The sequence below is a fragment of the Phacochoerus africanus genome, chromosome 3 (genome assembly GCF_016906955.1).
Source record: "Phacochoerus africanus isolate WHEZ1 chromosome 3, ROS_Pafr_v1, whole genome shotgun sequence".
Lineage (NCBI taxonomy): Eukaryota > Metazoa > Chordata > Mammalia > Artiodactyla > Suidae > Phacochoerus > Phacochoerus africanus.
In genome coordinates, this window is record NC_062546.1 from 19,461,564 (window position 1) to 19,476,285 (window position 14,722).

Sequence of the window (14,722 nt, forward strand, 5' to 3'; positions counted from 1 at the left end):
CTCTCACTGGTGAGATATGTACTTTGTCAGTTGTTTTTCATTCTTTCTAAAAATGTGAGGCTCAACAGGAGAAGGTGAATTTTAAAAATCTCTATTCCACTGGATCTGAAACTTTAGTGTCTTTACATCACCTGGCTGACTTGAAAAAAACTAGATGCTAAAAGCCCTACTTCCAGAGTTTGAGCCAGTAGGTCTGGATGAGGCCCAAGAATTTTGCATTTTCAGCAAGTTCTCAGACAATACTGATGCTGATCAAGACACCACACTTTGAAAATCACTTCTCAGAGTTCCCGTGTGGCTGAGCAGTTAACAAGCCCAACTAGTATCTATGAGGATGTGGGTTTGATCCCTGACCTCTCTCAGAGGGTTAAGGATCCAGCATTGCCATGAGCTGTGGTGGAGGTCACAGACCCAGCTTGGATCCTGCGTTGCTGTGGCTGCGGTGTTCGGCCAGCTCCGATTTGACCCCTAGCCTGGGAGCTTCCATATACTGCAGGTGGGGCCCTTAAAAAGCAAAAAATAAAAATAACTTCTCTATTCAAATCTTCTCATTTCAATTAATGCCATCATTAACTAAAGACTCCTAATTTAATCTAAAGATAGTGACCTCCAGAGATTAGGTCCTCAGCATTCCATTAAACTATTCTCCACTTAAATGTCTAAAGCCCTGCCTTAATCATCCTAGGAATATTAGAATGAAAACAACCTCTTACTCTTTGTGCTCCCCTTAAGTCACCCAATCCTAAAAGCTGACCTCAGGATCAAATAATGGATAACATGAAGTAGGAGAAAGGATTAGGAGTCTGATGACACACATAATTAAACAGATGCAAAGGCGGTTAACCCTGCTATTTAAGTTCTCACTGAAAAGTAAAAAATATTTGTTTAGAGTAGGATAAACATCAAGCTTTTATCATATTGGAAAACAGTATTTTGATCCCTTTTCAAAAATTCAGTAAATTTAATAGCTGGATAAATGGAGTACCTTAATCAACTGAAGCAAAACATGTCTTAGCCAAATAAAACAGTTCGGATAGGTAAGTTTATCCCAAGGTGATTTATAGATCACCTGTAATCATTTCAAATTGTTAAAGATATATTTAAAACGCAGATCTCCCCATAGCACCACTACAGAATCAACTTCAAGGTATAGGGCTAGAAATACAAGTTTTTACCAAGCACTCCCAGGTGATTATTATGCAAATTAGTTTGAGAACAATGAAAACTTAGTGTAAAGTTCTCACTGTCTCTCACTTAAACTTCAACCTGTTGGTGGGCTAGGAGAGAGAAGGGAATCCCCTTTCATAACAAAACATTTGTTGAAAGCATCTGTATTGACCATACAGGATGACACAGTGCTCTTGCCCACTTCCTAAGTAAACCATATAAATTTCTCCAGCCTAAAATGAAAAATTGGAAGAGGACAACAAATGCTTAGTGAAAGCCACTGAAAAGAAGTTACTTCTGGCTTGGGGTTAAGTGTTGACTGCAGACAGATTTCACTAGAAAAGAAACTGAGTATCTATGACTATGACTTCAATATTGAAACAAGCCCTGAGATGTTTCCAATCCTAAGGAGTTTACAATACTTGGTGCATTCCTAAAAAGAGGTAGGAAAATGAAAACTATATACCCCACCCAATACTAAAGACTAAAGAGGCATTCCAGGGTAAAAAGGAATACTTCAACAGAACAAAGCATGATCAAAGACTTGTAGGAGAAGAGCACACACTGAACTTTATTTCTGGGAAATAGTGTTGCTGCAGAAAGCCTTTAAAAAACAAATCAAGTTTTCAATAAATCCACTGAGCAAAATTATCTTCACTTTGTACAACAGCACCTACTGGCATGCATATTTACATATGTTCAGTCAATATGAATTCAGCTAATCTTGTCTGTGCAAACACTTTTCACTATTTTCACTTGTGGATAAATGTCCTTATAATGTACAACTTTAAACTGTTCCCCTAAAAATCTGAGCTCAACACAAACACTTCCTGACATCTAAATTCTAGAAGTTAGCTCAATCCTAAATAAGTTCTGTAACATTCTCAGGACTACAGAGGGGACATTTTTAGTTTCTTGTTTAACCAACTAGAATGTTTCTGCACAGAGAAAACAAGCACATTCCTGCTAATAGACAACTTTCCCGACATTCTGAGATTAAGGGGGTGCTAACATCTGTAAAAGATAATAAAGCTCTGTGGAAGTGCTAACTTTTCTATCACAATGCATGCACTAAGGGAGCAAGAAGGTGATTTGATTTTTAAGGAGAACAGAGTAATTAATTATGGTCAAATCATTACCAGCTGAACCTCCACTGAGCCCACCTCATCTGTCCTGGACTTCAGTACCCTAAGGGAGCTAACCGGGAGACTTTCTGAGCTGATACATGCAGCCTCGGAGAGGTTTCAGCTTGGAAGTCAAGTTTGACAATCCAGCAGTTACAAAGACTAGCCAATTTGTGTTCCTCCTCCCCCTTTTTGTTTTAATTCCTGGTTAACTAGAACTGTAAAAAATTATGAAATAGAGGCTGAGGTGTGACCAATATGCAAAGAGACTTGTTTCTTCATTTCTGATGTTAAAAATACCAAGAACTACGGATATGGCAACTATTTCTCCAAAAACACACTGACTGTTAAGAATACAGCAAGTCTAACATTCAGTCTTGATCACTTTTCTAGTGTTCAAATCACTGTATGTAACACTACTATGTGCTCTGAACTTTCCTCTCAGGAGTTTATCAGCTTTCAGGTATTGCTCACATCAGAACACTTCATGGGTTAGGAAGGAGTAACAACAATAATGTAATGTAAAATATAAAATCAGTTTCCTAGGACTTTAAATACTGACTCTAAATTCTAAGATTTCAACTCTTCAAATTTAAGATTTCAATTCTTCACAGTCTTTATTTCAGGAAATTCAGTTCAAGGATTTAAACTATTTGAAGCAAATACCTGAATTAGCTATTGGCACATGGGTCTCTCCTACAGATGGTGAACATTTCTAGTCACTCTGACAAATCTACCTGTTCAGGGAAAACTGCAAACCTGAAAATTCTCTAAAATTTATGCAACACAAGTATCTGACAAAAGAGAAAATGAGAAATATATAGAACGTTAAACTTTTATTCTATCCCAGGTGAAAACATTTAATAAGCTTATATATAGGTATCCTAAAAAAATGTTTTTCTAGAATAGTTATCTAAGGTCTTAGATCTTTGGAAATCTAAGATCTTAGGTTTCCATTTTTTTTTAAGAGGGAAAAAAAATCTCTTAGGATTTGGAAATAAATGAGGACATCATCCTTTTTCACTGATAGTGAACCATTAAACTGCCAGAAAGTACCTTCCATTCCCATTTATCCTAGTATGACAGGAGCCTTTGTACTGAGGCGCAATGAATAATATGGAATCTCAACAGAAGTAAACATAGACACCTAACAACTTACTAACTTCCAAGTGTTTGTTCTGAGAGCCATATGTGTTTATCCTTTTAATCTTTATCTAGAAGTTAATGCTATTTACTTTCTGAATGTTTGAATGAATGATATGGCAACTTCAAATATCCATTTGCAATTAAACATGAAACCTTTAGCTTGCTATGTAAATATTTATTTATTTATTTATTTATTTATTTATTTATTTATTTATTTTTAGGGCCCCACCTGCAGCATATGGAAGTTCCCAGGCTAGGGGTCAAATCAAAGCTACAGCTGCTGGCCATAGTCACACCAGATCTGAGCCTCATTGTCAATCTAAGCCACAGCTTGTGGCAACGCCGGATCCTTAACCCACTGAGCAAGGCCAGAGCTTGAACCTACATCCTCATGGATGCTAGCCGGTTTCTTAACCCACTGAGCCACAACAAGAACTCCCTAAGTAGATCTTTAAATAATGCACCATCCCAAGGGCAAAGAGAGATAAATTTTTCACTGCCAAAGATTTTTAATTTAACTTATGAGAAACAAAGAGGTTTGTACACAGCCACAAAGCCAAGGCAAGTCAGTACCCTCCTGAGCCCACCCACTCATATCCACAGCAACAGTATCATATTCATGGCTCCCTAGTGACCCTTCCCTTTGGGTAAAATTTCACAGTACCCATATATTAAGATGTTCCCTTTGTACGAAAGACTAATGAGGAAATCTCTGAAAACACGCTTAGGTTTTGTTTTTGTTTTTTTTAAAGGACTGACCAAGAACTCAAAATTTTGTTGTTAAGTTTTTACCTTTCCTAAAGTGATCCTCACCTGCTATTTAGTCCTCAATCTTATGAAGTTTACAGGCCAAGAACTAAGGCTCACAAATTAACTTGTTCAAAGACCTCACTATTGAATAGAAGCTTAAGAGCTCAAATTGAAATGGCCTTTCCACTATATTACAGTTGCTTGATTTTTTTTTTTTTTTAAGTTGGGGAAACACCCAAGATCATTCACATTCTGAATCAGAGAAAAATGGTATAAGAGAAAGAGGCCCAAGCTCTAAAGACTTTCAAATCCAATCCTATTTTTGACACTTTCACATACAAGGGCAATATAGCCAGGCAGTATCAATATTCACCTCTTTAAAATATATATATACTTGAAGAACTATACATTCCTAAAACGTTTATATCTGAAGACTCTAGACCCAAGTCTAACTTCGATCCTCCAACATTATTTTGTCTGGCCTACCTTTAACTGAATATTAATCTTAAAATCTGCTCCTGTTGTGATGTTTCTCTGATAATCCCTGTGATCAATGGTGTAAGATCACTACTAAGGTCCGTTTGGCTTAATTTAATGTACATTAGTGAACATATCCCTAACTGACTTTGGTTTAAGTAGCACTTCCAAATTAAAAATTCAGGGCAATTCAATAATCTGCAATAGCTAGACCTATAACCCCATTACTAAAATTTCTGCTGACTTGATAATTTTTTTCCATGAAATCCTTCAAATGCCTATATTCATGCACAACTATTAGCATGGACTTTGCTACTTAAATTCTCATAGCTAAGTTTTATTATTAAGGCACTTATTTCAAGAATTATTATTTCACAGTAATTGAGTTGGTCACTTTAAGCAACCATTTGAAATAAATGAAAAATTAAGGTAACTCTCAAGTGCTTTGAGTCTTCCCAGCTTAAAAATGTTTGGGGGGAAAAGTAAAACAGTATCTTTTGAACTAACATGCTGACATAAGACATACTGAGTTCTGTGATTTAAAAAAAAAAAAATTCAAAAAATGAACTTTGCATTTCACTGGTTAAATGCATCTAAAAGATAAATCTCTGAGTATCTGTTTTTTATTATTGAGGTATAAATATCATATAGGCTCTGGGTGGCTTTAATACAAAATCCATAATTAATTCTATTAAAGGGTTGAGAAACTAGCCACATCAATATATACTTCCCTCTTTTCTAAGACCACCTTCTCTATTGCTGGAAGAAGTTCTTTCAGCAGTGACCATCCTGCCTTAGATTTATTTTTAGAAAAGTAGGAACAAGGTATACATCTAGCTCCAACTTAGCCCAAACCTAGATATAGATACACCATCTTTTATTTTACAGTGATTGCTTAATAACTGGAAAAGACCCACATAGGCTATGCAGTTAATTAGGTAAAGACTCAACCAATTCTAGTTATGTGCCACTGTTCACTGTGTAAATATCAGAAAGATTTTTTAAAATGTTAAAAGAGAATACCAGTGAAGGAAAAAAAGAGCCACCAACTCATTACCTCAAACCTAACTCAAAATAAAGATCCACTTCAGAATAAAAGCTATCTGATCAAAGTTTAAATTTTAAAATATGGGCAGAGACAGATTCATATACTCACAATTCTCAATAGCTTATGAAGCATAGAAAAGTCCTTGTTTATAGGAGTTCCCGGTGTGGCTCAGCGGAAACGAATCCGACTAGGAACCACGAGGATGTGGTTCGATCCCTGGCCCCACTCAGTGGGTTAAGGATCTGGCATTGCCATGAGCTGTGGTGTAGGTCGAAGACATGGCTCGGATCTGGCGTTGCTGTGGCTCTGGCATAGCTCCAATTAGACCCCCAGCCTGGGAACCTCCATATGCCTTGGGTGTGGCCCTAAAAAGACAAAAGACCAAAAAAAAGAAAAAAAGAAAAAGAAAAATCCTTGTTTATAGATGACAAAACAAAGTATAATGGCTAGGGTAGCGTCATGGTAATGAGAATAGAATCTTATCTACATTTTTCTGATTTCTCCTCCACATTTGTTTTACCACATTTGCACAGGAGCATGATATCTCCTCACAGCCTCCCTCCTTACTTACACCCTACTTCAACAGCAATCTGGTTGCAGCCTTACACTATAGCATTTCTTGAAGACCTAACATCCAGTTAAAAGGAGTCTAAGCTATGTCTACCAGCATATAATTAAGGGCAGGCTGTGACATCATATTAGAAGCTTACCAGATAAGCAGTGAGGTCCTCCTATACAGCACAGGGAACTATATCTAATCTCTTAGGATAGAACATGACAGAAGATAGTATGAGAAAAAGAATGTATACATATATGCATGACTGGGTCACTTTGCTATATAGCAGAAATTGGCACAACACTGTAAATCAACTATACATTAATTAAAAAAAAGGGAGGGGGGAGTTCTCGTTGTGGCTTGGCAGGTTAAGAACCCGACTACTAACCATGAGATGTGGTTCGATCCCTGGCCTGGCTCGGGGTTAAGGATCCCGGGCTGCCATGAGCTGTGGTGTAGGTCAAAGACATGGCTTGGATCTGGTGTTGTTGTGGCTACGGTGTAGGCTGGCTGCAGCTCCGATTCAATCCCTAGCCTGGGAACCTCCATATACTTTGGGCGTGGCCTGAAAAAGATAAAAAATAAAATAAAATAAAATAAAATAAAATGGTAGATGAGAAGGTGTTTAAAAAGAGAGCTGTAAAAATTCTTTTTTTGGTCTCCAGTTCTCCCACAAACCTATACTATTCCCATTAAATTCAGATTTAATGAATACAAAAACATAGTGTCTACCAATCACTCAAAATTAGTTCCCTTCCTCCCACTTCCCCTTCAGCTGCCAAGCAAGAGCTCAGAGAGCTGACTAAAAAGAAATAAAGGGGCTACCTTTTAGGAGCTGGCTAAGCAAACAGTCTTAACCAATGAGATCCCCTAATCCACTGATTCTGAAATCTGCTAGATCAGTCTTCTGCTCAACCAGTATTTTGCCTACAAAGCTTCATAAATCTGGGCATTCATATCTAGTAGCAAGTTTAAAATCTGAACTTTTACTAAATGGCAAAAGGGTACATTTCTAGCGTATTCTAGTGTAGGACTAACCTTCAACTTAAAGCTTTTTTGATAAACTCCAAAGAGCCAAGGATATCTCCTTCCAGAAAGGTTCCTGGCCTTTATCTTTCCTAGGCCATGTTGAGAAAAATTCCAAAAATGCTGGACCAAGGATTGGCTGATGTGGTTTTTTCTTTCCTTCTTATGGCCACACCTGTGGCACATGGAAGTTCCTGGACTAAGAGTCAAATTGGAGCTGCAGCTGCTGGCCTACACCACAGCCAAGGCAACACAACGTTGGATCCTTAACCCACTGAGCAAGGCCAAGAATCAAACTGGCATCCTCACAGAGACAAGTCGGGTCCTTAACCTACTGAGCCACAATGGGAACTCTATTTTTGTTGTTAAAATATAGGAAAATGTCAGAATACCCAGGGATCTATTAAACCTGTTATCAACAATAACAAAGACAAGTGAATTAAAGTCCTCAATTATGCTGACTGCTCTAACACCTTTTGTTAAAGAGTTTATCTAGGTGTGTCTCAGAAATGCTAATGAACTGAGTTCTGTGGTTCCTTAAATCCATAGAAACAAAGTTAACTTCAAAGACTTAGAGAGGAATTGGTAGACTGATAGAGATGCACTTCTATCCAAATGGGGAAGGCAGAAGGGAGATGAAAATAAAAATATTTACATTCAGAAAAATTCTCAAGAACAGTACAAAAAGGCTCAGGTGACAGGGAGATAACCGAGTGGATCTAAAAATTTAAGACAACAAATTAAAAATAAATAACTACCAAAAAGAAATTTAAAACTTAGGTTGTCAATACCCCTTGGAGTTTCTTTTTTAATTAAAACTCAGAGACATAAATGACAGAAACACGTAATACAAAGTTTGATAATGGGTGATCTAGCTTGATGATATTACAATCTGTATATCCTAGAGATAAGTACTTGAGTCACTTCTCTCCCAGTGTGAAAAGAATTTAGAATCTTTCTTAAACATAGAGAATAAATATCATGTTAAACAATATCTATGTACTGATAAATCATTTCAGCTATTAGTCATTTCCTATAACACTACCAAAAATACCATTAATATGTAACAGATACTCCACTTTAAGCTTCTTCCTATCTAATAAAGCCAAGGCTACAGCCAATGTCACCACTCCCCATCTTTATCCACCTCCACGGTACCCAGGCCCTATGCTATCAACACAGAGCACGCTGCATATTGCCAACACCTAGATAGGCAGGTTGTGGGGGAAGGGAAAAGGCTGGCAAAACACTAATTCTTCCATGCTGATGGGCCTCTATTTTAGATTTCCTACTTCAGCTGTTGGCCTGGAGCCACGGGGATGGAAAGCTGCCTCTCAAACTTCAGATTTACAAGGCACGGAAACAGAGAGAAAAGACCCGTTTCAACTATTACTAAAAGTTTAAACACAATCTAAAAGCTTCCTTTAAACACAGCAGCTCATTCACTACTTAAGGGCCAGTCAGGAACTTTTCCCATGCCAAATTTTTTACCTTAAGAAGCTGCTTGCCTAAATGCCCTCATTTTGCAAGGTTAATTATTTCAAAAATCATTAAGGAGCAGTCATATAATCTTAACCACAGGATATAGAAAAGTTAGTGAATTCTCTTCCATCTCCAAATGCAATGAATGGACCACATTTCACTCTTTCGAGACAGTTTTTTATCTCAGGATCCCACATGAAATTCTCATTTCAAGCATTTTCACACCCTCATTCAAAAGTAAATAATTACATTTGAATCCATTTTTCTGAGTGAAACTAGAATTTTTTGGAGTTCAACAATTTCACATGGAGGGAGTTCCCATCGTGGCGCAGTGGAAACAAATCCGACTAGGAACCATGAGGTTTCTGGTTCAATCCCTAGCCTGGCTCAGGGGGTTGGGGATCCGGCATTGTGGTGAGCTGTGGTATAGGTCACAGACACAACTCGGATCTGGCGTTGCTGTGGCTGTGGTGTAGACCGGCGGCTGTAGCTCCAATTCGACCCCTAGCCTGGGAACTTCCATCTGCCTCGGTTTCAGCCTTAAAAACAAAAAAACCCCAATTTCACATGGAAAAGATGCAATCCTTCACAAAACACCTCTGGAGAAACAACTCTGGGTTTGAAGAAAATCAGTATTCTGTACCGGATGTATAGCAAAGGTTGTTCAAGAGCCACAACATACATATGCACTCATATCCAGCTACTATGAAGCAACATGCACAACTGCAGTATGTCTGAAGACTCCAGAAATGAAATACATCTAGAAAGTACAACAGAATCATTTCCCATACTATTAGCAGCAACAGATAACTATTACTATAATTAACATACAACACAAACATATTTACAGATTCAGAAGGCAGACATTTTTTGCACCCCCCACCCAAGCTGAAAACAAACATAAAAGCCCCAATAGCCTAATTTTGGAATATAAGCTATAAGACATGTTAAGAATCTTTGGCACTTGCATAATGCATAAATGGATACTAACGCACTGAGCCACAGAACAGATTCATGAAACTCCCTTCAGATTCTCACAATTAACCCATTTTTATGCTGATGTTCAAGGGAAAAAGCCAGACTCAATTCTTCTTTTGTTACTACTGGCTAAAAAGAGATTTTGGAACTGACCCTGGGTTCCTATTTTCCATTTACTTTATCAACTTACCAAAGACATGTATCAGTTGGTGACAGTAAGCAATATAATCTAGTTTTCACTTTTCAAACCATGATGTGTTTCTGATTTAGTAACTCCTGGATTTTCTTGTTTTACAGGGAACACTGATATCTGAAATCTAAAATTTGTTTGTGAGTTCTGACATGCTGGTAATCTAAAAAGCACATGCTGCCAAGCAACTCTGCTTCATCTATAAAGATACTATAGCAGTTCAGTAATTCTGAAAAGGTGCCCCGAAGAGTCTGGCTGCAGTAGAAGGAAAGACAACACTGGAGCCCAGTGCTTAAGTGTTTCCGGATGGAATAGAAAGACTTGCCAAATTTCATTTGAAGGTGGTGCCATCAGTTTGGTTTTTAAAATGTGATGGAATTTTCAGATAACCACATCATTAGCCTTCCTATCTCCCACCCCAACCAGTGCCTAACAGCACAGAAGTACAACTATCCCTTGGCATCAGAAACAATTTATATTTAATTCCACAATCCAGTTTGAATCCATTAAGCTAACTAAGATTAACACAAGATAATGCCAAAGGATGATCCTATACACTTCTCAGAACTATCACTAAGGAACTCAAGCATTCTACTTTACTCATGTCAAGGTGGGAAGAACCCTACAACTGCAGAGTAGATGGGCAAAAACTTCAAGCCCTTGAAATGGCAAAAGGACTACTAACCCCCAACCTGATGTTACCATTATCAACTCTACAGACAGTTCATCAGTCTTCACAGTACTGTGATAATGACTCAGCCCCAGTTCAAGTAGTGCTACCAATACCTAGAAAGGAAGTCTTTTCTCATAGGTAGAAGAGATGATGGTTTCTGCTCCCGAATCTCCCAGCAATTCTCTAAATATAAATACATTTCACAAATAACAGATTTTTTCCCAGCAATTGAGTATGGGCCAAAATATTCTAATTTCTATATGCACACCAACAGTTTTAACTACTGTAAAGAATAAACTCCAAAGGCAAAAAATCTTTTAGATCTTAGAGGATAAGGGCAGGCAAATGAGGGCTTTTTGTTTTAATATATGAACTGGCACAGTTAATCTGTAAGATGGGTTAGGTCCACTTAAAACCATGCTTAAGCAAACTCTTAATACAGAGATCAATAATAACTTGTCTGGGTATAATTAAACATTGATTTTTATTTTTTTTAAACTCTTTTGTAGTTACATAAATCAATCACTAGTTATCAGTGTATTACTTAATAGAGAAAGCACACAGCTACTAATACTACATCTTTCTTCTAGACAATATTTACAAAGATAATACTCCAGTGTCAGATCATTAGGGCAGTAGGGAAGCAGTTTAAGTGCTTATCCTCTTAAAAGAGCAGGTTTAGATAAAAAAACAAATGACAAACTATCAAATCCGTCCCTCTCGACTTTCTCAGCTCTGTAAGAAAGTAAAGATGTGCAGCTTTTAATTTCTTCCTACTAGAATCATACAGAGCATAGTGGCTAAGCTTGTGAGCTTTGTAGTGTCCAACTCACTGCCCTTGGAAAGCTGGTAAATATACCCAAGTCTCAGTTTCCTTACTTATGGAAATGGAGATAATAGTACCTAACTCATAAGGGTTCTTCCAAGGATTAAATTAAACTAGTTAATCCATGAAAAGAGCTGAGATGCATGTCTGGAACAGTATATATTCAATAAATATGAACAATTATTGCTATTACAAGTGAAAAATTCTAAAAGTCAATATAACCAATTTACTCCAGTCTCTACCAAAAAATGGCACTAGAGATCAATAATTTACCTAGCCTACCATCATTCACATATACAATAGTTCCTCTGTATAATCTATGTGAGAACCACGGAGGTTAACTTTCTGAGAAAGGACAACACTTTGTTTCATTACTAGATACATTACCTACTCAGCCTAGTCTCGAAGTCAAAAGAACATTTATTTATTCTGTATTAAGAGCCTACCTTCTTCCAAGAGAGGTCAAAAGGACATCCTCATCTGACACATCCTTTCTTTGCTTCCACATCCCAAAGAAACATATCTACACTCTGGCTTTCTGAACTGCAGGGGCCTCATCTCCCTCTTTTAAAACCCTGATAGGCTGACTGAACAGTTAGGAAATACTCTAACCCCTGACACTCAGCACCTAGTCTTGCACAACACCCAGCTACCTCCTCTGAGAAATTTCCCCACCCCCAGACTGAATCCCCTAGTCACCCAAAGCATTTCGGGTATACATATGCCCCAGCACCTACCTTATAATTAACTAATTATGTCTCCCCAGATAGACTGGATTGAAGGCAAGAACAGCAGTGTCGGGGCCAAAGATTCAACTTTAGTACTTAGCACAGTGCTGGGCACATCTCTCAGGTGCTCAAAAACTGTTACATTTTAACCAGATTCTCTCCTCTCCCCTAGTACTATCTCCTGCTGGATGCCCTACTCCAAAATCAGAACATAAGGCTGCTCTGCTCTCAGTAGAGCAGGCTAACACGATGGACTGCTGATTACAACATCAGAAAACCTACTCATCAGCTTCTCCCATTGGAGAGATTCCCGGAACCCAAACTCAACCGAGCAGAATTATGTATACCATCAGAATGGGTGGGAATTCCCAGCACACTACAGAGGGTGCCTTCTCCTCCAAAAGGATTGCTGAAAAGCTCACAGGGGAAGCTTTTCCTGGGGAATCTTCACTGAGCAACTGAACTGGAAATACTCAGAGTAAGTACCTTGATTTGGCTGAAAAGGGTTCAAAAATATGAACATCTGGCAAAAGTCAGCTAGCTCTCAATTCCTGAAAAACAGTGGCTTCTGAAGAAGAACGAGCAGGAAGAATGGGTGGGTGCTGGCCACTCTTTGTTTCAATAAATAAAATCTTTTTTTTCTGACCCACAGCCCACAAGAAAAGGCCAGTACTCCAGGCCAGATGAGATGCTGAACAACCTTTCCTCCTGACAACCACATGAAACTGCGTTAGAAAAACACTGCTTTGGGAATCTCAGCCCCAATGAAAAGTTCTAGTCGGTGTTACTTTAATTAAAAAAAAAAAAAAATCTATATGCCCAAGTCCAACATTGGATGGCCCACAGACAACTTGTAAACTTTCTGAAAGTAGATACCACTACCCTGGCAAAGAACACAACTTGGGGAAAGCAATCTCAAAAGGTGAAGAACTCCACAAAGGAGGGCTTTAGTTTTAGAGCCCTAATTCTAACCATCAAACATCTCACCGAAGGGGTGGGGGGGATCAACAGTTGCTCAAGGGTATCTTTCATTCTGGAAGCAGAAAAGGAAACAAACAAGAAGCAGTAGAGGAATAACCCCTCAAATAAAGTTCTCTTTGGAAAAAAATAGTAACAATTCAGGCTCCCACCCTTCCCTCTGCTGAGGTCTGTGATTTATATGGTTTTGCTCTGCAGAAAGCTCTTTCTGGGCAGCTCAGGGAAGGAGCCGAGGGAGGGAGAGAAAGAGACACAAGCACAGAAAGGAGAGGAGAGAGAAAAAGAAAATGGCGCAGAGACTAAGTCCCGACTGTCGACAGGGCGACTTTCCCGGGAGGAATCCGGGCCCGGAAAGGCTGCCCGACGCCCGGCGACGGGCGACGCGGGGTCTCCGTTGTCCCCTCTTGGGAGGGCCGCGATATGGGGGCAGTGGGGTCCCCGGAAAGGGGGTCCAGAGGCGGCCCGATGGGAACAATGGGGCCGGTGAGCGAGAAGCCGGGACTTAGTCTCTGGGACGCCATGTCTGTCCTCTGCCCGGCTCGGGCCGGGCGGCAGGGGACCCGGGGTCGGGGAGGGGGCACACTCACCATTCAGTCGGAAATCCGCCTCGATCTGGGGAGAGAAAAGGAGGGACCGTGAAACAACAGGCACATTCACCCCGCGGCGGCCGGAGGGCGAGCGCGCGCGGCCGTGGGCCGGTCCCACCCTGCGCCCCCCGGGATGGAGGGGCCCCGGGAACGGCCGCCAGGGCCTGCCAGCCCCCCAAAATTGGAAGTTGGCGGCTTCCGTCCGGGGAGCCCATCGCCTCCGGCCGGCCGCCCCTACCCAGGGGTTCCGGCCTGTCAAAGCGGCCAGGCCGAGGCCGGGGCCTGCGCCGGGGGTCTTGGACGGCCGGGGCGGCGCTGGGGACCCAGGCGGGTCGGGCAGGGCCGTACCTGGGAATCGTTGTGGAGATGGTCCCCACTCATGTCGGCAGGAGTGGCGAGTGCGGCGGGCGGCGAGGGGCGCCGAGGAGACGCAGACGGTCGCTACCGGCCTGTGCGGGTGGACAGGGGCTTCCGGAGGCTCCCGAAGGCTCCCGGAAGCGCGAGTAAACGTCGGCGGGGCGGGCCTGAGACTCCCGGTAAGGCTGAGGCGGCGACAGCGGCGGCGACGCTGACTGACTGCCGGGCGGGAGGCGAGAGCAGACCCCAGCAGTTGTGTAACAGCCTAAGTTCGCATTTCGGCTCACTGCGCCTGCGCGGCCGCTTTTAAATGAGACGTCGCTGACGTCAGAGACTCGCGGAAGGAGGCCGAGGGTTGTGGGGCCCGCCCCCTCGCACTTCCCAAGGAGGACCTGGCTTTGCATCGTAAGCCCCGCCCCTTAGTCCTCGCGCGCCGCTGTGATTTGCATGAGAAGTTGACTCCTCCCACGGCCGCACATTCTGAGCAGCCTTCTTTTCCTCTCCCAGTGCCTTTTCTCGGAAACCAGGACCCTCCCCTAGTCTGTGCGCAGGCTCAGCCTGGACACCGCCTCCCGACCGGGGCCGGCCACTCGGCCACGTGGTGGGCCTTTAAAGGCCGCGGCGGGACC

The 14,722-nt window shown here is 41.0% G+C and overlaps 1 protein-coding gene across 1 annotated transcript in view; it reads right to left on the reverse strand.

The window, feature by feature from the left end:
• The window catches only part of TOP1 (DNA topoisomerase I), an 89,294-nt gene extending 74,906 nt beyond the window's left edge, over nt 1-14,388 (reverse strand). The window contains exons 1-2 of the mRNA XM_047771093.1: nt 14,085-14,388; nt 13,737-13,761 (exon numbers count right to left, since the gene is read on the reverse strand). Coding sequence (XP_047627049.1) covers nt 13,737-13,761; nt 14,085-14,117 — 58 coding nt within the window. The 5' untranslated portion in view covers nt 14,118-14,388. The remainder of the gene's footprint in view (nt 1-13,736; nt 13,762-14,084) is intronic.
• Nucleotides 14,389-14,722: the final 334 nt, after the last annotated feature.